The sequence below is a fragment of the Schistocerca gregaria genome, chromosome 2 (assembly GCF_023897955.1).
Source record: "Schistocerca gregaria isolate iqSchGreg1 chromosome 2, iqSchGreg1.2, whole genome shotgun sequence".
NCBI lineage: Eukaryota > Metazoa > Arthropoda > Insecta > Orthoptera > Acrididae > Schistocerca > Schistocerca gregaria.
Genome location: NC_064921.1, coordinates 381344909 through 381368043, shown reverse-complemented (window position 1 = coordinate 381368043; position 23135 = coordinate 381344909). Strand labels below are relative to the sequence as shown.

Sequence of the window (23135 nt, the reverse complement as noted above, 5' to 3'; positions counted from 1 at the left end):
GATTTGGGTTGGATGTCGTTCAAGCAAAGGCGTTTTTCGTTGAGGCGGAACCTTCTCACGATATTACTTTCTTCTACGAATGGGAAAATATTTCATTGACGCCGACCTGCATTGGAAGAAAAGATCACCGTAACCACAGCTAGCACCGAAAGATACAGGTGTTGGTTTTTTCCGTGTTCTGTACGAGATAGAGTATTATTGTGAAAGTGGTTCGATGAACCCTCTGACAGGCACTTAAATGTGATTTATATCAATGTAGATGTAGCTACGTACCGTGACGTTGATCCTCGTTGTGTTCTCGTTCACCGTGTCTGTTGACGTGCTAAGGCCATCTCTCCCTGCCGATTGGGAGAGATGGCCATACCAACTTTGAGACAGTGAGTCACCCGTAAAACTTTATTTATTTTTAAGTTTTGATCGGAATTCATCTTTCTTTTTGTACAGATGCTAAGTACGTGCGTTCTCAGGATTGATTCTTCTAAAGGCAGAGAGCGAGAAGAAGACTTCAGACTGCTGTTAATAAAGTAAAAATTGCTAGTTATTGAGTCAGAAAAGTTTCTGTAGACTTTAGTATTCCAAGGAAACCCCTATAGTGAAACATAGAAACCGATTGTGATGTAACAACTGCAATAGGTCCAGGTTCCTGTTTGGGTTGAGCCAATGAGGAAAGTCTTGTGTGATTTCCAATCACTTTCTCTACGAAACTAACCTGTAACAAGAAGTTCAATAAAACATGTTAAGCTTATTTGATATTCTTTATTCTTTTAATGCGATGTCCTCTTCGTTTTTAAAGTGTTTTTGCAGCTGGCCATCTATTCCTCGCGTGTCTAGCCATCTAATCATGATACATGGGTGAAATGGCCAAGCGTTACATAATTTAAAAAAGTTCGTAGTTAATTTGACATTTGATCTAACTTCGTAGTTTGACATTTTATCTAACTTCGTGAACGAAGTCTTATTCTGTTTTTGTTTTTTTATTAATATATCAAAGTAGAAGAATAAACTGGTAGTCAATATCGCAGGAATTCTATTTATTCATGTTTACCAGTTTCGGCGAAACTAAAGCCGCCATCATCGGATCTTAGGACACATACAGGTTACAACAAAAAGGCAGACAATGGTGATATTAATAGTTGCCTATAACACTCAGGCCTTACAATTACGTTATTAATATTACAATTGTCTGCCTTGATGTTGTAACCTGTATATGTCCTAAGATCCGATGATGGCGTCTTTAGTTTCGCCGAAACCGATAATCATGGAATAAAAAGTATTCCTGCGATCTTGGCTACCAGTTTATTGTTCTACAACCATCTAGATCGCTCCCATATGACCACAATGTGCTCCCTACCTACATAATATATATAAAGCACTAAATGTAAATTTCTATGTTTTTTTGTATATTAGAGTTTGATTTCGGCATCTGAAAAACGAGGCCATATATCCCTGTTTTACCCTGCCCGAAACATTTTAACCAATTATTTGTGTAAAAAAAAAGATAATATTCCTCTCCTTGCATACTTCAATGTGTAGTCAGTCAGTGTCGCACAGCTGTGACCTGCCCGTGCGGAGACATTGTCGGTGCCACACAATTCCGTCTCACCATAGCTGCTGTTAGATGGCACCATTGGAAAAACTGTCCCTTCCCTACTGTAGCTGGCACTTCTCCAGTGTTGTCACCGCCAACGGGTGCGCGCGCATTTCCCCCTACGCCCCCCCCCCCCCCCCCCCCTCAAAATAAAATCACGCTGAAAGTGCTCTGCTCGCGAGCAAGAGCCCGTGCGCGAATGCTCACCCTCAAAATCTGCTAGTTGTTAAGCCCCGGATCATAGGCTTAGCAATATCCGTCCCCTGCTGCCGCAGTGGTCAGAGTGTCCTGCATATATGGATGCACATCAAATATTTCTGAAATATAGGTAGAATATGAATTATATGGAGCGTAGAATCAAAAGCAGGAAATTGCAATTAAAGAGATAAGAACAGTGGTTTTGAAAGCCTTTTACTTTTATTTGTTAGTGCTGTTGCTTTAATTAGTATCACAGCTACCGATGTTATAAAAAGCAAATTGACTCCGAACAAAATGACCCTAATATATCAGTGCCTCACACTGAATTGAATCTCTTTAATAACTGAATTACATTTCTTCGTCTTTCAGCAAAATGAGGTGACAAAACGAAATATCCATTCGGTTTAGATATTAGTAGAAGAACACAAAATTCAAGTACTGGGAAAAAATCATTCTGAAGTTTACGAGATTTATTTGCAACACAAATTTTTAAAATTTGTGTTTTTGTAATGTAATAAAGATTTTATAATGAAAATAGACATAAACAGTTTAATTATTCTTTTTTGTTGATTAAAATCAACAGTTTGAAATCCCCCTGAATAAAGTGAAGGTAAGACACTGACTATGAAGTCATTCTGCAGTGCTACAGAAACAGAAGAGATAAAAAAATGTATTGTAAATCTGTAGTGGTTGACACGCGAATAAACGCAATAAATGAAAGCAAATATAAAGCCTAGCTGACGTTCAGGAACACATTAGAAACTGAGCTCTCAACTCTATCTTCACCATGTGCCAGCCTCTACCTTAGAATTAGGTCTTCTTTCTCTTACTGATTGTGTATTCATTTTTCTTCTTTTTTGGGCTACCTAACTTTCACCATTAGAGTACTTTTTCTCCTATTCTTCGGGAGTGGCATCAGTATTACTGTCAGTCAGTATAATTTGCAGCCAGAATGTTATGTCCAAAATAAATCAAGTCTTGGCTACACAGGTCTCCTCCATCATTAAACATTCTAATTATTCTAAAATTAATAGTGTCTCTTATGACACATTGTTATTAAATTCCATCCGGTGTAGCAGTAAGATTTCACCACTTAACATTTTATCGAACCATTTAATGACTGAGAATCAGAAAAAGATGCGATGAGAGGAGGTAACGAGATCCAGAATCACGGGAAGTAAGGTAGTGACGTGTGGCGCCAATAGAAGTGTTACAGGTAGGAACGACGAAATATATGCTCCTTTGGCCCCTCATTCATTCATCTGGATAATTTTTTTTCCAGATTGTGGAAGTACCTTCGAACCTATCCCCCTCCCCTTCCCACACCTTCACTTTCCCATTCCACCACTTCCCCCTCCCCCCCTCCCCCCCCCCCCCCCCCAAACACACAGACCCTCTGTTCTTCGTTCTTTCCCGTTTTGACCATTCTACTGACGAAATTCAATAAAAGGAACGAGGGAGAAGTAAGTGGCATTATCTTCTTCACTAAGATTCTTCTGATATTTTTTTGTTCAGTCAACGCATATAAGTTATATTTACCTGTGTACTTCAATATCTGTTTATATTATTTAGAGATCTAATGAAAAAAAATTTCAAAAACTATATCAGGCAACGCAAGTGGAATTTTTTAAAAATATTTTAGCTCTTTTTTGTAGCAATAATCTCATTCATATTATTTCGATTCGTTTAGTTCTGTAACACGTAATTATCGGAGCTGCAGAAGAAGAAAACAAGTTCATTGTACATTAATTAAAATCTGCAAAATAGTACAAGCATAGGTGGTCGTAGCTAAAATTTCTTGAGTTTGGTAGTACTATCGAAAATCTAGTCATTCTATGCAACTGTTGACTATTTTTGAAGAGATCCATATTTTGTGTAATAATAAGGAATATTAAAAAAAATTTCTAGTTTTGGAATGTCCACGTAGACCTACAGTACCAAATTAAATCTGTATATCAGTTTCTTTTAAGTATCCGCTATCAAACTGTACTTATTTACATAGAATCTGTAGTGTAAGGAGGTAACACTTGTAGGCATGGGAAAACATCTTGCAACCACTTTCCTGTACAGTTTTTCTTATGCGGCCTTGTACTCAGTGCATGCCATTTCGTGTTCCAGCCTCATACAGAGAAGGGGTGTCCCATGACGTTTATTTACTTTCCTATCGTCGAACCAAATTCGAGTAGAGATGTCAGGTTGTTTGGCGGCTACGAGTCGGCCGTTATATTTCTAGGATACAGGCCATTCACGGTCTCAGTCACGGAAACATCTTTCATGGTCGTTGATTTGAAACTAGTTTGATTTTGTGCATAGCAGTACTAACAGTTTAAGGTTACTGTTTCAGTGCCAAGACTCGTAGCTGGTATTTTGGTTTTATTTCCTAGTAATGAAGAATATTGTGTAGAATGGACAGCTCAGCAACTTAACGCAAGAGTTCTAGGTAAATCTGAAGCCTCTCCAGAGAGTCTCACCGGGTCAAGGACTACACCATTGTTGATGATGATCCATCCATGAGACGAGAACGTTTGGCTCAGCAAACTCTACGAAGACATTCGTTACAAAAGGAGTGTTTTGTTGTCAGTAGACAAGCAGTAACAGCAGGATGGATCGGTCAGGAGAGCACAGTGATTTCGAATGTAGACTGGTCACTGGTTGCCAATGGAGCAAAAAATCCAACAGGGATGTTGCAATCCTTGGCTCAAATGACTCTGAGCACTATGGGACTTAACATCTCAGGTCATCAGTCCCCTAGAACTTAGAACTACTTAAACATAACTAACCTAAGGACATCACACACATCCATACCCGAGGCAGGATTCGAACCTGCGACCATAGCAGCAGCACAGTTCCAGACTGAAGCGCCTAGAACCGCTCGGCCACAACGGCTGGCCTCGCAATCCTTCCAGAGTAGCTCAAGTTGACTGTTGTCGGCGTGATTCGGAAGTCGAAACCCGAAGGAATCATCACAGCCACGCCAGGATCGGGGAGACCTCAGGTACCGACGGACAGGGACCGTCAAGCATTACCAGCGGGAGGAATCACTCGTAAGTTCCAAAGTACTACCAGCAATCCAGCTAGCACGATGGGTGAGCGTAGGGAGCTAAAAATAATGGGGTATAATAATCGAGCAGCTCCTCAAAATTCACACAATTCTATAGGCCGTGCTAAGTGACACTTGTCGTGGTGCAAAGAGCGACGCCAATGACAATGGATGACTGGAAACGAGTGATCTGAAATGATTAATCCTGCTATATAGTGTGAGAATCCGATGGAATGGTTTCGGCTTGGCGAATTCCTGGAGAATTTCACCTTCCGTTGTGTGTAGTGCCACCAATGATGTACAGAGGAGATGGAGTCCGGACCTGGACCAAACGGAATATACTCGAGATGAGTTAGAATGTCAACTTTGCCCCAGACCCTAGCATACAGGATCTCTACCGTCCCTGATTTCCGCTCTTGAGAAAGAATGGGCTGGCATTCCAATGTCTTATTGAAAGTGTCCCTGCCAGAGCTCAAGGCCAAGGCATACACCCTACATCCACTGATAGGCGTCTGTATACTTTTCATCGGATGACATATAGTCGTCTTAAACACCTGTTTGGAACAGGTTAATTTGAGACATCTGGGACGGAAACCACCCAAACACCTATACGTCGCTGCCGTATAAGATACAAGGAAATGCGTCGCTCCTAACTGACTGCCCAAGTGCGCTGTTAAGCTGCCCTGAGAAGTCATCATTTATCTCGATGTCTCATTAATTATACTGCCCCAAAGACCATCAGTACAACAGATAAAAATCAGGTGAAGCTCTCGCAATAGGTCCACTTCGCTGCGGGTATGCTCAGTAGAGTGGAAACACAACAATAAACGGTTTGTGTTCTACTATGTGATGTGATAAGGTTCTAGACTCTATTGCAAATAAATTTTCACGTGGCAGTGGCCTCCTACAAGCTATTAGATAGTGTGACTCTTATCTAGGTCCAAAATACATTAGGCAGCATGGCATATAGTGTGTCCTGCAGCAGAGTTCTCAACGCAGGAATGCCCTGGGCACCAGCGTGTTGTCGGTGGCGGGCTTCGGCTGCCTCTTGTGGTGCCCCTGCCTGGCGGCTACCAGCTTGTGCAGCAGCAGCTCTAGCAGGAGCGCCGTCAGGGATGCGGCGACGCCGTAGCACAGCATGAGCAGCGCGGGCGAGACCTCGGTGAGGCCCACCTCTGCGTAGCCGCTGTCGCGGTTGAGGCAGCGCGGCTTCTGCGCCACCCACCGCGTCCACTCGCGCTGCGTCATACCCGTCTCTCGCAGCCAAGTCAGCCTGTAATGTTAAATAATAGCTGTTTCCTGGCCTTCCGTCACAGGAAAACCATCATTTCACTCCGATCATTAATGTGCACATGTTCTTCCGAATATACATTGGATTACACTTTATGAATTAAATGAAAAATAACATAAACTAGGTACAAACCATAACATGCACACAGTTTATTCAACATGTAAACGTCACTACAGATATTCGGATTTAGGTTATGACACGTTCGATGCGCCTGCCATAGTTGGCGAAGACGTGGCGCAGAGGAATAGTGAAAGTGTCGGAACATCGATGACCTCCTGAAAGGCTGTTTTCAGCTCAGCAATCGTTTTGTGGTTAAATGATAATTAATTGAAACTCTAAGCTGCCGACGGGTTTTGTTGATATACCTTGATGGGGACAGCTAAAAATGTGTGCCCCGACCGGAACTCGAACCCGAGATCTCACGCTTACATGGCAGGCGCCTTATCCATCTGATCCACAGATGAATAGCGCGACTGCAGGGACGTATTCTTTGCATCGCTTCCCGTGATACACATTCCCAACTGTCCACAATCTACATACTTAATGTTCCTAATAGATATTTGCTCATCTACTCATTACTCGCGCCAACTAAGGTGACGATTCCCGTAAGAGTTTGGCCAACCTGTGCGGATTCGCACAAACGAAGGTAGCCTTTAAATATAAATGAAGGTAGCAACTGTTCCCGAAAGAAGAGATACCATTGATGACCGTTCAGCTTCTCTAGAACAAATGATAATTAATTGAAACCCTCAAATGCCAAGAGGTGTTGTTGATGTATATAAAATATATCAAATCAGAGAGATTAGAGCCCACACAGAAGCATACCGACAATCCTTCTTTCCACGAACAATACGAGACTGGAATAGAAGGGAGAACCGATAGAGGTACTCAGGGTACCCTCCGCCACACACCGTCAGGTGGCTTGCGGAGTATGGATGTAGATGTACTTCGATGGTGACAGCTGAAAATTTGTGCCCCGACCGGGACTCGAACCCGAGATCTCCTGCTTACAGGGCAGACGCTCTATCCATCTAAGCCACCGAGGACACAGATAAATAGCACGAGTGCAGGGACTTATCCCCGTTGCACACTTCCCTTTGTGATTATTGCTGTAAGCCTTGTCTATGCAATAGCCCCACAAAAACGAGTAACATGTGTTCAGATGAGGAGAATATGACGGCTAATCGAGGCCCATGGTAGTGGTCTCTGGGTACCCCAGAACCACAATGCGGTCCCCGAAGTGCTCCTCCAGGACATCAAACACTCTCCTGCTTCGATAGTGTCGAGCTCTGTCTTGCATGAACCACGTCTTGTCGAAATCAGGGTCACTCTGGATAATGGGGATGAAATCATTTTCCAAAACCTGCGCTTATCATTTGGTGGTCATCGTGCCATCAAGGAATATAGCATCGATTATTCCTTGACTTAACATTGCATACCTCACAGCCACCCGTTGTGGGAGAACAGACTTCTCGATCGTGAAATGCGTATTCTCAGTTCTCCAAATGCGCCAATTTTGCTTACTGACAAACCCATCCAAATGAAATTGGGCTTTGTCGCTAAACCAAACCATATTCACATCACAGTCCTGTTCAAATGTTCAAATGTGTGTGAAATCTTATGGGACTTAACTGCTAAGGTCATCAGTCCCTAAGCTTACACACTACTTAACCTAAATTATCCTAAGGACAAATACCCACAATCATGCCCGAGGGAAAACTCGAACCTCCGCCGGGACCAGCGGCACAGTCCGTAACTGCAGCGCCAAAGACCGCGCGGCTAATCCCGCGCAGCTCACAGTCCTGTTCGTCACTTCTGTGGACAATAGTGTTGGCGAAACACAAACAATGTTCCATGGTCCTAGGGCTTAACGGCTGATGTGTTTGAATTTCATATGAGATGCAAGTCTTCGACAACAATTTATCGCAGTGTCTCCCGGTTGATTCCCACCTTTTGTGCAGCTCGTCTGATCGATTTCCTGGGTCTGGTTTGAGACACAGAGCGTGTCTTCTCCATGTTTTCAGGCGGTTTCACCCTTTTTGCATGACCGACATTGCTAACATTGTCATCACGAACGCTACCCGTTCTCTCAAATTTGCGAATCAAATTCGTGATTGTTAGCATTCTTGGACTGATTGTCTTCAGCTTGAACTCGGTCGCCGACTTCCTCTGAGCCGCAGTTGGACTGTTGTTGCTCGCATAGTAGGCCTTCACAAGCGCTATACACACAGGGACACAGTAGCGTGACATTTTCACATCCAAGTGGCTGGCAACAACAAGGCGCGTGCGTATGCGAATACTGATTCCCATCAAGCCCCGCAGCCAGCCATGCCGTCCGACCATCCTAACGCAAACCGTTGAGAAGTTATGATGATTTTATTTCATATAGATCAATTATTGTCATTCTGTATATACACTTCTCTCTCACACACAAAATTCTAAATTTTGGTTGGGTCGACGTTCTCATCAAAGGACGTCGTTCCAGAAATAAATTAATATGGTTCCAATGACCCAGTCCCGGCCAAGGTTTTTGGGAGGTTTCCATTGGTTGTGGGGCGTATGCTGGAACTGGTAGGTCCCTCCCACTTACTACCGATTGGGATCCCCCACTGTCAGCTTGCCTGATATTTGGCTGAATAGTACCTAAGGGTGGAAAAAAGCAATGCACGACATTCTCCCAGGAATAAATTAAAATAGTACCAAAGTCCCAGTCTCACCAAAGTTTTCGTGTTACTACGCTTATGGCAGAACTTGAGTTACCAGTTTAAATATTCTTAATTTCGATTCTCATTTGCACCCTGATGGGTTACTGGGCTGAAAAGACGGACATTTTAAAACACCCCGCTTTGTTATTATGAATTGATATTCATGCCAACACACACAAACACGCAGGCAAAATTTTAATTTTGGACTGAGACAAAGGTAGCATTGTCCCAGAAAAGCTCTATTGGCCAGAAGGTTCCGAGACTGATTTTATTTCTGCCGTATACCCGACGTCAGCACTGTAACGACGGCGGTAGCTTGAACTAACAGCTGTGCGCAACAGACGTACATTCATCCAGTCAGTTGTGGGCAGGCAGTGTTAAGTGGTGGATATGCGACCGCAGTGTATCACGTTCTTGCGTTACAAATCGCAGGGCAGTAACGAATTGAAGTATGCCATTGTTATACCACTGCATAAAAAAGGGGATACGTCTGATGTCAACAACTATCGCCCAATCTCTCTTCTGACTGCCTTATCCAAAATTCTTGAAAAATTAATGTATTGTACAGTAACTTCACACCTTTCTAAAAATAAAGTTTTAACAATATGTCAGTTTGGTTTCCAGAAGGGTATTTCAATGAAAAATGCTATATATACTTTCACTAATGAAATATTAAATGTTCTGAGTAACCGGCAGTCACCCGTTGGAATTTTTTGTGATCTATCAAAGGCTTTTGATTGTGAATCATGGAAGATAAGCTCAAGTACTGTGGTATGAATGGGACAGTGACCAAATGGTTTAAATCATACCTAATTGGAAGAGTGCAGAAAGTTGAAATAAACAGTTCACATAGTATGCAAAAAACTGGTGATTTCTCAAACTGGGGAACAATCAAGAATGGGGTGCCGCAAGGTTCGGTCTTGGGTCCTCTGCTGTTCATAATACAGGGTGTTATAAAAAGGTACGGCCAAACTTTCAGGAAAGATTCCTTACACACAAACAAAGAAAAGATGTTATGTGGACATGTGTCCGGAAACGCTTAATTTCCATGTTAGAGCTCATTTTAGTTTCCTTAGTATGTACCGTATGTCCTCCATTCACCGCCAGTTGCCCCAATTGAAGGAAGGTAATGTTGACTTCGGTGCTTGTGTTGACATGCGACTCATTGCTCTACAGTACTAGCATCAAGCACATCAGTACTTAGCATCAACAGGTTAGTGTTCATCACGAACGTGGTTTTGCAGTCAGTACAATGTTTACAAATGCGGAGTTTGCAGATGCCCATTTGTTGTATGGATTAGCACGGGGCAATAGCCGTGGCGCGGTACGTCTGTATCGAGACAGAGTTCCAGAACTAAGGTGTCCCCACAGGAAGACGTTCGAAGCAATTTATCGGCGTCTTAGGGAGCACAGAACATTCCAGCCTATGACTCACGACTGGGGAAGACCTAGAACGACGACGACGCCTACAATGGACGGGGCAATTCTTCGTGCAGTTGACGATAACCCTAATGTCAGCGTCAGAGAAGTTGCTGCTGTACAAGGTAACGTTGACAACGTCGTTGTAAGGAGAGTGCTACGGGAGAACCAGTTGTTTCCGTACCATGTACAGCGGGTGCAGGCACTATCAGCATCTGATTGGCCTCCACGAGTATACTTCTGCGAATGGTTCATCCAACAATGTGTCAATCCTCATTTCAGTGCAGATGTTCTCTTTACGGATGAAGCTTCATTCCAACGTGATCAAATTGTAAATTTTCACAATCAACATGTGTGGGCTGACGAGAATCCGCACCCAGTTGTGCAATCACGTCATCAACACAGATTTTCTGTGAACGTTTGGGCAGGCATTGTTGGTGATGTCTTGATTGGGCCCCATGTTCTTCCACCTACGCTCAATGGAGCACCTAATCATGATTTCATACGGAATACTCTACCTGTGCTGCTAGAACATGTGCCTTTACGAGTACGACAGAACATGTGGTTCGTGCACGATGGAGCTCCTGCACATTTCAGTCGAAGTGTTCGTACGCTTCTCAACAACAGATTCGGTGACCGATGGATTGGTAGTGGCGGACCAATTCCATGGCCTCCACGCTTCCCTCACCTCAACCCTCTTGACTTTCATTTATGGGGGCATTTGAAAGCTCTTCTCTACGCAACCCCGATACCAAATGTAGAGACTCTTCGTGCTCGTGTTGTGGGCGGCTATGATACAATACGCCATTCTCCAGGGCTGCATCAGCGCATCAGGGATTCCATGCGACGGAGGGTGGATGCATGTATTCTCGCTAACGGATGACATTTTGAACATTTCCTGTAACAAAGTGTTTGAAGTCACGCTGGTACGTTCTGTTGCTGTGTGTTTCCATTCCATGATTAGTGTGGTTTGAAGAGAAGTAATAAAATGAGCTCTAACATGGAAAGTAACATAACATGTTTTCTTTCTTTGTGTGTGAGGAAGGTTTCCTGAAAGTTTGGCCGTGCCTTTTTGTAACACCCTGTATATATTAATGACTTACCATTCTGTATTCACGAAGATGCAAAGCTGGTACTTTTTGCCCATGATACAAGTATAGCTATCACACCCGACAGACGAGAATTAACTAGTGAAATTGTAAACGAAGTTTTTTTAGAAAATGATTAAGTGGTTCTCTGCAAATGGGCTCTCATTAAACTTTGACAAAACACAGTATATACAGTTTCACACTGTTAATGGAATGACCCAATTAATAAATATAGACTTCGATCAGAAATCGGTAGCTAAGGTAGAATATTCAAAATTTCTAGGTGTATGCATTGATGAGGGGTTGAACTGGAAAAAATACACTGAGGATCTTCTGAAACGTTTGAGTTCAGCTATTTATGCTATTAGGGTCATTGCAAATTTTGGCGATATTCATCTCAGTAAATTATCGTACAACGCGTATTTTCATTCTCTGCTTTCGTATGGCATCATATTCTGGGGTAACTCATCATTGAGTAAAAGAGTGTTCATTGCACAAAAGCGAGTAATCAGAATATTTGCTGGAGCTCATCCAAGATCATCCTGCAGACTCTTATTTAAAGAGCTAGAAATCTTCACTGTAGCCTCACTATATATATATATATATATATATATATATATATATATATATATATATATATATATATATATATATATATACGTATGAAATTTGTTATTAACAGTCCGAACGAATTCAAAAGTAATAGCAGTGTACATGGCTACAACACTAAGAGAAAGGATGATCTTCACTACTCAAGGTTAAATCTAACTTTGGCTCAGAAGGCGGTAAATTATGCTGCCACGAAAGTCTTTGGTCACTTACCTAATAGCATCAAAAGTCTGACAGATAGCCACATAGCATTTAAAAGAAATTAAAAGAATTTCTTAATGGCAACTCCTTCTACTCATTAGATTAATTTTTGTATATAGTAAGTGAGTAATTTCGCAACCTCCACAAAAAATCAGAATTACTGAGTGTCATGTAATATTATGTCTAATGTACTATCTTGTATAGACACGTTTTATTAAACTGACGCGTTCCACATCATTACGAAGTGTCGTATTCATGATCTATGGAACAAGTACTAATCTAATCTAATCTCTAAATCAGGTGTTCAAGACATTCTCCTGAATGTTTTGAAAAAGAGAAAAGTGTGCGCAAAGTTTATCTCGCAGACCTTGACGTCCACCGTGACTTGACTGAAGCGCCAAATGCGGACAATTCTAATCTCAAAATAATCATCACTGGTGAAGAGTCTTGGTCTTATCAGTACGAAGCTACCATGAAAGCACAAGAGCAGGAAGCATCTTTTATGGTTGGCCAAGATCGAAAAAGGTGCGAATTTGAGGTGTCAGTTGAACATCATCTCAAATAAGGGCTTTTCGCCAGTTTTACATGGTTAAATGAAAAGTCTGTGATACGTACTCAGGTTAGGAAGGGAAGGGGAGGGAGCAGAATATGTGCAACACTTGAAGCATTAAAACACCGTCTTAACTTTTCTTTATTTTTGATTATAATCAAGTCTCAAAACTTTTTGGACTGACGCGTTACGTTACAGTAGTACCAGTCCACTGATTTACACTAATGTTTCTCAGATGGAAATATATTGGTTCAAATGGCTCTGAGCACTATGTGACTTAACTTCTGAGGTCATCAGTCGCCTAGAACTTAGAACTAATTAAACCTAACCTAAGGACATCACACACATCCATGCCCGAGGTAGGATTCGAACCTGCGACCGGAGCGGTCGCTGGAAATATATTCGCCTGAAAAGAGCCAAGGCCTACAAAAACCCACCCACCTCCGTCCACGTCCCCTTTCATGTTTCATGCTTCGTGCTTGGTTTCTTTCCCAAGAGCGGTAGTATCTTCGCCTGGATGACTACCCCTGTCACAACGCCAGAATCGTGTTACAGTGGTTTAATGAACGTGATAGTAAAATCAATGTCTTGGTCTCCAAATTCCCCTGATCTAAACCCGATCGAACATATCTAGAACGCTATCGGTCACAAGTTCCACGCCCACAAACCACTGGACTGTAATTTACGGGAATTACGTGTCGTATGCGATGATGGATTTCACTTACCTCTGCAAACTTATCAAGGAGCTGTTGATTCCATGTTAAGTAGAATCACTGCCTTGTGGCCTTTCATAGATGGACAAACACGCCATTAGGCAGCTGGTCATAAGGTTGTGGCCCATCAATGTATTTGTGATGACACACTTTTACATCATTAGATCCCAAAAGTATATGACACTCCGATAATTAGTGCTTCCTCAACATCTATTCACCCACCTAGATGGACAATAATTACAAGTATAGGAAAGAAGTGACCACACTTGCTTCACAAAGACCGTCTTGCCCTGCATACCGAACATATTGAGACTGCCGTAATGTACGCCATTCATTAACTGTCTGAAGTCATTCCCTTTTGACTTTCGAAGCGCCGTTAGTGAAATATATGTCATCTCTGTCAGCACCACAACGCAAAGGTCGCACAGCAGCGAGACACGTTGACCTTTTACAAGTGGGACAAGTGCTGCCTCAGACACCCCATTCAGCTGACCTGCCATCCTAGGACTTACTGTTGTGTCCAAATACCTGATCGATCCTGGAGCAGCATTATTCTTAGTTTGAAGAAGACCCGAGTCCTACATCTGTGTGTTCAATGCCATTTCTGTAGAATTGTGTGCAATCATCAGTAGACTGTTCCAGAAAATGAAAATGTAACTGACTATGGCGATAATTTTGAAGCAGAATAGTAGTTTCTAATTGTGGCTCTATTAATCCTGTCACTTGTCTTTGCAGGTATTGAGATAAATGATAGCTTAAAAGGGAAAGGCATCTGGATGGGGCTAGATACCTGTGAAATTATATAGAGATTATGCGAAAGAACTAATTTCTAGCAGTATTTTATCGTAGGCGGCTGCAGCGTGGAAGGGTACCTAGAGACAGGAAAGAAGCGCATGCTATTCCCATTCTCAAGAAAGGCCGTCGGACAGACGCATATGATTATAGGCCAACATCGCATGTGTACATCTGTTGTAGAATTATGAAACATGTTTTATTCTCATATGACATTTTTGTAGAATGAAAATCTCCTCTATAACAAGCATCATGCATTCTGCAAACAGAGTTCTTGCGAAAATCAGGTCCCTCCGTTCGTACATGAGATACATATCGCCGTAGACGTCGGCGCCCAGATCGATGCTGTGTGGCCGGTCGTGTGGCCGACCGGTTCTAGGCGCTTCAGTTTGGAACCGCGCGACTGCTATGATCACAGGTTCGAATCCTGCCTCAGTCATGGATGTTTGTGATGTGCTTAGGTTAGTTAGGTGTAAGTAGTTCTAAGTTATAGGGGACTGATGACCTCAGATGTTAAGTCCCGTTGTTTCCCAGAGCCATTTGATGCTGTGTGCCTCGCCTTCAGGAGGACATTTGATATGGTTCCTCACTGTCGTTTAGTGAACAAAATATGAGCTTATCGGTCCGTATTTGGGACTATATTCAAGACTTCCGTGGAAATAAAACTCAACACTTTGCTATTAAAGGAACAAAATCGATAGATGTAAAGGTAATTTCCAGAGCACTCCAAGGATGTGTGTAGTTGTTTACAATATGCATCAATGATCTAGTTAATAACGTAGGAAGCTCCAGATTGCTGTTCGCAGATGATGTGGCTCTCTATAAGAAGGTAGCCACACCAGTTCGGAGATGATGTGGTTCTCTGTAATAAGCTAGCAAAGCCAGGACTCTATCGAATTCCAGGAAGACCTTCAGAAGATCAGTGATCGGCAATTAACCCAAAATGTAAATGAACGTAACGTATTTCCGAACGAATCCACTACCGCACTACATGGTTCAGTCACACTGATGTGATCACCGCCTATGTTCGGCGTCAACGTGCAATAACCACTCACAGACGGCATGTGGTACCAATAGCAATGGAGGGTATTGTGAGTGTGGGCTTGCTATTCTGTTATTCTGCGCAACGGATTAATCTGAGATGTGCCCTTTACCCTGGGGCTCCTGCAAGATGCAATTTCCATCCCCACACCACTACAGAAGTCAGACAGACGCTCCTAACGTTCTAAAGAGAAATGCCTGAAAAACTTTCAGCAATAAATATCTTCTAGAGTCGTCCGCTGTAAGGAAATGACAAAAAATTCACAAAATTTCTTACGTAACTAGTGGGATACTTCGGTACTGGAGTAGTGTCAGTTAGTGTAAGAATAACATGAAACTAACGCAATTATTATTTATTTGCTAAAATTCTGAGAAATCACAATGGCACTTTTAGTTATGAACTAAACACGTTATTTCCTGGTTATTTACGGAATGTGAAGTTACCTCTTAAGGATAGGATTCGCTAATGAAATTTCTATACAAAGTTTAAGATTGTTATTGACGTGGCAGAATGGCTGAGAGGTGCACCTACTCAACTTGAATAATTATTCGTTAGAATGTTGCTAGGTACTGTCGAGGCTGTCGCCTGTGAAATGCAGTGAAGTGTACTGTTGTGGCGGAAAAATGGGGCTCGCAAGAGCTGTAGCGCACAGTACTGTAAGCTCCGATGACTGCTGTCTGCGCCGCTCGCTGCTGACAAATAACGTAACTCGCGTTCTATCTGGATTGACCTTCGCCAATCAAACTCTACCTACGCCTTGATGAATTCAAGGACTCCAATTCGCCTCTAGTCTAACTATTGGCGTGGTACACAGGTCAGATAACCAGTCCACCGCGATGCCACTCGAAATTCGCTCGCAAGCGTTTAACCATAACTCTGTCCATTCACACCGCACAATAAGTGTGGCGGCCAACACAGTGAACAACGCTTAATCACAAAGACTCAATACATAGTCGCACTTCGATTCGCTCTCAACAGAGGTGCTCTCCCAGTGAAGTACTGAGGATAGACTTGTTCCTCGCTCTTTGAGTACACGTACAAGCGCGCACACTCTCGGTACGCATTCTCGCTCCAAGAGCGACAACGGAACGGCCCCTCTCCACGCCAGACGTGAAGCGGTATATCTTTCGGCCTCTTCCATTACTCCTTCAGCTCAAGGCGTCAGAAATATCGTCTGTCAATCAGCATTGCTCTTCTAAAACGGGAGAATGACGTTTCGTTTGAGGCGACCAATCCGGAAATCTGTAGCATCAGCGTTTGGCGTTTGCTATCTCCCTGTGAAAATCTCTGAAACTGCATGCTATATGTAAATAATGCGTAGGCTGGCCGCTCCCACACAATGTATCGGAATTTACTTTTAAGCCGAACACGGCGTCATTCCTCCTTTCCCTCGGGCAAACGCTGTCTGCTCTACGGGCGCTCACCAGCCTACGTACATGTGTTGGGACCGGCCTCCTGGCGTGTGGTTGCCTCTCTCGAACTAAAAGCTCCTTTGACCCTCGTGTCTGGAATGTATGTGTGTATGCGAGCCTCGAGTATTTCAACTACGGTGCGCACTTGCGATTTATTAGTTATTTGCATATCGTTTACATGAATTCATACAACATTGACTTTATCTTATCGAGTTTAGGTTCGAATGAAGCACCTTGATGTGCGGAATGTCATTGTGAGGGTAGAATATGTAAGCAATGAAGGTCAGGAGACCACGACGTCCTACAGTATATACAGCGTATCCAGGGACGCGGGAGGCAGTGCAGTCGTCGTCGTAATGTGAACTCTGACGTCCAAAAAGGCATAATCATTGGCTTTCGCGCCAAGTGAGGAAGCATTTCTGATACGGCTAAGTCTGTAAACCGTTCACGTGCCGCCTTGGCTGAAGTATACCATGCATGGCAAAATGGCGTTGTCAAAAACCAGAGCCCAGGTAACTGTGGTGCAGCAAGGTCCATAGATGACAGAGGTGAACGATGGTTGCGGAGATGTGTTTGGACGAATAGACGTGAAATGGCTGAGCAACTGACCACCCAGACTGACCAGGGGGCTCTAATAGCGTCTCCTCAACGACCGTTCAGTGGGAGTTGCTGCTTGCTGGCCTCTGCAGCAGACACCCAGTCCATGCTAGCATGCTGACTACTATTCGTCGGCGACGTTGGCTGGACCACGAACATCAGTACCGCAACTGGACTCCAGTGTGTGGCGACAGGTGGCCTTTTCAGATAATTCAAGTTTTATGCTCCACTGGATAGATAGCAGGTGGCGTTTATGGCGTGAAACGTCTGAAACAAAGAACCTCTATCAATCTTCGGCAGGACACAGGGCGTAGAAGCCAGCGTTGCGGTCTCGCGAATGTTTTCGTGGCATCCCGTGAGTGGTCTCGTAATTCTGGAAGGCACAATGGCTCAACACAAACAAGTATGCCTTTATCTTTAGGGACAATGTGCACGCCATATTCACTTCGTTTTCCCTCGGCACTATAACGTCTACCTGCAGTACAATGCAACACAGCTCAAAGAGCACGAGGAAGAGTCTACCGTACTCCGCTGCCCATCAAACTCCCCGAATTTAAACCCAATCGACAATCTATAGGATCACCTCGAGCGAGTTGTTCGCGCCGTTTACCTCCACAGAGAAACCTAGCGGAGTTGCTCACGGCGCTAGAGTCGGCATATCATCTCTGTCGCTAACTTCCACAAACTTATTGACTCTCTCCCTGCACGCCTCACAGCGGTCCGCGCTGCAAAAGGTGTTACTCAGGCTTTTGGGAGGTAGTCGCATCAATGTCGTAGGACACTATTTGCGAGAAAAAAAAACAGAAGACAGTAAACGTCATAAACACCTGGGAGCAGTCTACCGGAACGTCCTACACTGGTATGATCACATAAAACAAACTGTACGAAAATGTCCGTTTGAGATTCACTGAGAGAATTTTAAGGAAATGTGCACTGAAGAGCCAAACAAACTGGTACACCTACCTAATATCGTATAGGGCCCTGCGAGCACGCAGAAGTGCCGCACCACGACGTGGCACTGACTCGTCTAGTGTCTAAAGTAGTGCTAGAGGGAACTGATACCGCGAATCCTGCACTGCTGTCCATAAATCCGTCATAGTACGACAGGGTGCAGAGCTCTTCTGAACAGCACGTTGCAAGGCATCTCAGATATGCTCAATAATGTTCATGTCTGGGGAGTTCGGTAGCCAGTGGAAGTGTATAAACTCAGAAGAGTGTTGCTGGAGCCACTCTGCAGGAATTCTGGACGCGTGGGGCGTCGCATTGTCCTGCTGCAATTGCAGATGCAACTGCACATGCCCCAGACGATTACAGAGCCTCCATCAGCTTGAACAGTCGGCTGCTGCATACAGGGTCCATGGATTCATGAGCTTGTCTCCATACCCGTACGCGTCCATCCGAGGCTCCAGTCATGAACAGTGAAATGTCGTGTTGATGGGTCCAGGAGAGGCGTAAAGCTCTGTGTCGTCCGGTCATCAAGGGTAAACGAGTGGGCCATTGGCTCCGAAAGCACATATCGATGATGTTCCGTTGAATCTTGATAACCTGCCATTGGTGCAACAGCAACCGATTTCACAACTGCACCAGACACCTGTTGTCTTAAATAGGTTGTAAGAGGTCCACGATTACAAAAATTTGTTGCTAGCGCACTCGAGCTGATGTAATTTCGATGGATTGCTCACGCACTGCCTGCGATATGTAAGCTATAATAGAATCTGAGACCAAAGAGCAGTATTGACTGCAGTAGGAACTCTGTAGCAGTTGGAGTAAGTGGTTGCTAGCGAGCAGTCTGGTGTATCGTGCCGGCTGGGCCGGTCGTGGGGGAGCGATGGCGGAGCATGAGCGTTGTAGGATAAGGTAAAAGCAGCCTCGCGCATATGTAGTATTGTTATGTCAAGCCCCATGTAAATGTTTTTAAAAAATCTCTTAATAACAATATTTCTTATAAAATAATAATTTTGATAATCATTCATTTCAATTTAAAGAATTTACTAATTTCTCTAATCCATGGTCATCGCGATTATTGAAAAGAAAAATCAGTTGTTTCCTTTTATACATGACAAATCTATCGGCCAGCATTGCACTGGGCTGTGCCAGAAAAGTTTAGTTTCATATAGGAGCAGATATATCTGCGTTATCCGGCGACTAGACGGAGGTAAATGTTTTCAATTTATTCAGTATGATCTTTTAGGGCCATGATGCAGCACTGCTGACGTTCAAAATTTACCAGGTTAAATTGAAAGTCAATTATTGAAAGGTTATATGTGAGTCACAATTTTATTGAGAGCTTAATCACATTGTATTATTGGTAGGTCACGGAATTTATCTGTTGGTAGGTTACGCTAAAGCTCAATGCTATAAATATTTTCACTGGTGGGTAGTTACACTCAATGAGAATATTATTTATATTGTTTTTACTGTTGGGAGGTTACGGAATATATTTTGTGGGGAGGTTACAAGGTGTTGCCGACCGCAGCGCCGTATTCTGCCTGTTTACTTACCTCTGCATTTAAACATGCACGCCTATACCAATTTCTTTGGCACCTCTGTTTAATTCACCCAAGAAATAATCAGCTTACAAAACAGTTGTTCGACCGATTCTTGAGTACTGTTCATCAATATAGGGCCCTTACAAGCGTTGAATTAATGAAAGAGATGGGTAATATCCAACAAAGAATGGCGGGCTTCGTCGCGGCATCGTTTAGTCGATGCGAGAGCATTGTAGAGATATTCACTGGACGTCGTGAAAGTTTTACCATCGAAATTCCGAGAGAGTGCATTCCGGGAAGAATCGGGTAACATATTACTTCGTTCTAAGTACGTCTCACGTAACGAGTATAACGAGAAAATCCGTGAAGTTAGAGTTTATATAGAGGTTTGTCGACAGTCATTCGCTCCATTTACGAAAGAAACAGGGATTGAGGGAACAGGTAGTGGTACCAGAAGTAGTATGCATCACACACCGTAAGGAGGCTTTCAGATTATGGCTGTAGATGTAGGCGTAGACACAATTAGGAGGACACTTCATATGATATGCTTACGTGACAGAGAGTATTTCCTTGTACGGTGACTGCTTCCGGACGCCTATGATGATGGCCCTGAGCGGGAACATGGGCACTGACTTGAGGCTGCACTTCTCCGCTTCGAGGAACGTGTCGCCTATCACCTTGTAGGCCGCCTCGTCGGCGTGGCAAGCGAAGCGGCCCTCCCGCATCATGGCCACGCACTCCTCCAGCGGCTTGAACACCTTGCGGTACGGCTGCGGGTACACGCGCTCTTGATAGAACGACCGGGTAAGCGGGTCCTTCGTCTCCTTCACAACAAAACGTGTTTGCTTCCATGCAGTAAGGCTGAATCAGCATTCCACCATATTCAAAACAGTATTTACCAGACACATACTGAAGAAAGCTTGTTAATTTAAATAACACAAAACTTCGTAAGTACAATTAAAATGTAATTTACTCTATTAAGTTTGCATTTCGGAGCAATAGATTCGTTTACATTTCTTACCCAAGTAGAATGTGATACAAAAATAAATAAATGTTATTAATAAAACAGAGCAATTATATTCTTTCATTAATTATAAGCTAACTGATAACAAGCATTTTCGCCAAAAAGAAATAATTTTGATACAAATGGTGTTTTAAATGTACACTCCTGGAAATTGAAATACGAACACCGTGAATTCATTGTCCCAGGAAGGGGAAACTTTATTGACACATTCCTGGCGTCAGATACATCACATGAACACACTGACAGAACCACAGGCACATAGACACAGGCAACAGAGCATACACAATGTCGGCACTAGTACAGTGTATATCCACCTTTCGCAGCAATGCAGGTTGCTATTCTCCCATGGAGACGATCGTAGAGATGCTGGATGTAGTCCTGTGGAACGGCTTGCCATGCCATTTCCACCTGGCGCCTCAGTTGGACCACCGTTCGTGCTGGACGTGCAGACCGCGTGAGACAACGCTTCATCCAGTCCCAAACATGCTCAATGGGGGACAGATCCGGAGATCTTGCTGGCCAGGGTAGTTGACTTACACCTTCTAGAGCACGTTGGGTGGCACGGGATACATGCGGACGTGCATTGTCCTGTTGGAAAAGCAAGTTCCCTTGCCGGTCTAGGAATGGTAGAACGATGGGTTCGATGACGGTTTGGATGTACCGTGCACTATTCAGTGTCCCCTCGACGATCACCAGAGGTGTACGGCAGTGTAGGAGATCGCTCCCCACACCATGATGCCGGGTGTTGGCCCTGTGTGCCTCGGTCGTATGCAGTCCTGATTGTGGCGCTCACCTGCACGGCGCCAAACACGCATACGACCATCATTGGCACCAAGGCAGAAGCGACTCTCATCGCTGAAGACGACACGTCTCCATTCGTCCCTCCATTCACGCCTGTCGCGACACCACTGGAGGCGGGCTGCACGATGTTGGGGCGTGAGCGGAAGACGGCCTAACGGTGTGCGGGACCGTAGCCCAGCTTCATGGAGACGGTTGCGAATGGTCCTCGCCGATACCCCAGGAGCAACAATGTCCCTAATTTGCTGGGAAGTGGCGGTGCGGTCCCCTACGGCACTGCGTAGGATCCTACGGTCTTGGCGTGCATCCGTGCGTCGCTGCGGTCCGGTGCCAGGTCGACGGGTACGTGCACCTTCCGTCGACAACTGGCGACAACATCGATGTACTGTGGAGACCTCACGCCCCACGTGTTGAGCAATTCAGCGGTACGTCCACCCGGCCTCCCGCATGCCCAATATACGCCCTCGCTCAAAGTCCGTCAACTGCACATACGGTTCACGTCCACGCTGTCGCGGCATGCTACCAGTGTTAAAGACTGCGATGGAGCTCCGTATGCCACGGCAAACTGGCTGACACTGACGGCGGCGGTGCACAAATGCTGCGCAGCTAGCGCCATTCGACGGCCAACACCGCGGTTCCTGGTGTGTCCGCTGTGCCGTCCGTGTGATCATTGCTTGTACAGCCCTCTCGCAGTGTCCGGAGCAGGTATGGTGGGTCTGACACACCGGTGTCAATGTGTTCCTTTTTCCATTTCCAGGAGTGTATGTGTTGTATCCCACATCACTACCCCTGCCGAGTAGCTCACCTTTCTGACGCAGCGGTATGGCAGCTCGCCTGCACTGAGGTGAGGCCAAGAGGGGTGAGGAGTTCCGTGGTTGTTCCTGATGCTGCCAGCGACGACCGAATTATTTCGTCACCCCTCAACACGTACACCAGTCGTACACAATGGTGTTTTCACTCCGCTCGTGGAACCAACCAGAGGGGTACAAGATATTCCGCGCAGCACTAGTCAGTGTAGTAAACAGCGCAGCTTTATAACTAGTAATTCATTGACTCAGCGATATCTCGTCAGTACATCTCATTGAAGCATTTCATTGGGATTCAGAAGAGTTCATTGTCGGTAGAACCAAGAGTACAGGATTCTTCGCAAGCAAGTTATCAGCAGCCAGTTCTGTCAGGGTCCATCTGCCTTGCAGGCCGTAGTTCACGTTAGCAACAGCTGGAAGAGAGCTACCACTGGCCCGAACTCTGCCGCCCACAAGCGAACTAGCTAGGATGGGGACCACCACAACCAGGACAGGGGTGTAATGACTAACTTTGTCTCTGAACGGGTGTTTGCTTCTGTAAATGACTGTTTGTTTATGGAACTTTATTTCCAGTTTGGACAGATTCATAGGTGTTTTGTGAACTGTGCGATTGTTGAATAACAATTGTTCATCTACCTGTTTCAATTATTTAAATGTAGCGGTGTTGCAGAACTCGTACTACAGTACGCTCACCAGAAACATTATTAGCTATTCCCGCTGGTCACTTTGGAGCTCTGTAGACGGTATTTATCTGGTACCAGGCGGCCATTTAC

At 44.3% G+C, this 23135-nt stretch overlaps 1 protein-coding gene and 1 non-coding gene across 2 annotated transcripts in view; both read right to left on the bottom strand.

Annotated features, from left to right (window-relative positions):
- Window positions 1–2351: 2351 nt before the first annotated feature.
- The window catches only part of LOC126336302 (uncharacterized), a 48003-nt gene continuing 27219 nt past the window's right edge, over window positions 2352–23135 (bottom strand). The window contains exons 6-7 of the mRNA XM_049999843.1: window positions 20287–20558; window positions 2352–6099 (exon numbers count right to left, since the gene is read on the bottom strand). Coding sequence (XP_049855800.1) covers window positions 5817–6099; window positions 20287–20558 — 555 coding nt within the window. The 3' untranslated portion in view covers window positions 2352–5816. The remainder of the gene's footprint in view (window positions 6100–20286; window positions 20559–23135) is intronic.
- Window positions 7090–7163, bottom strand: Trnat-ugu (transfer RNA threonine (anticodon UGU)). The gene has a single exon. It is a non-coding gene; the product is annotated as a tRNA-Thr (tRNA).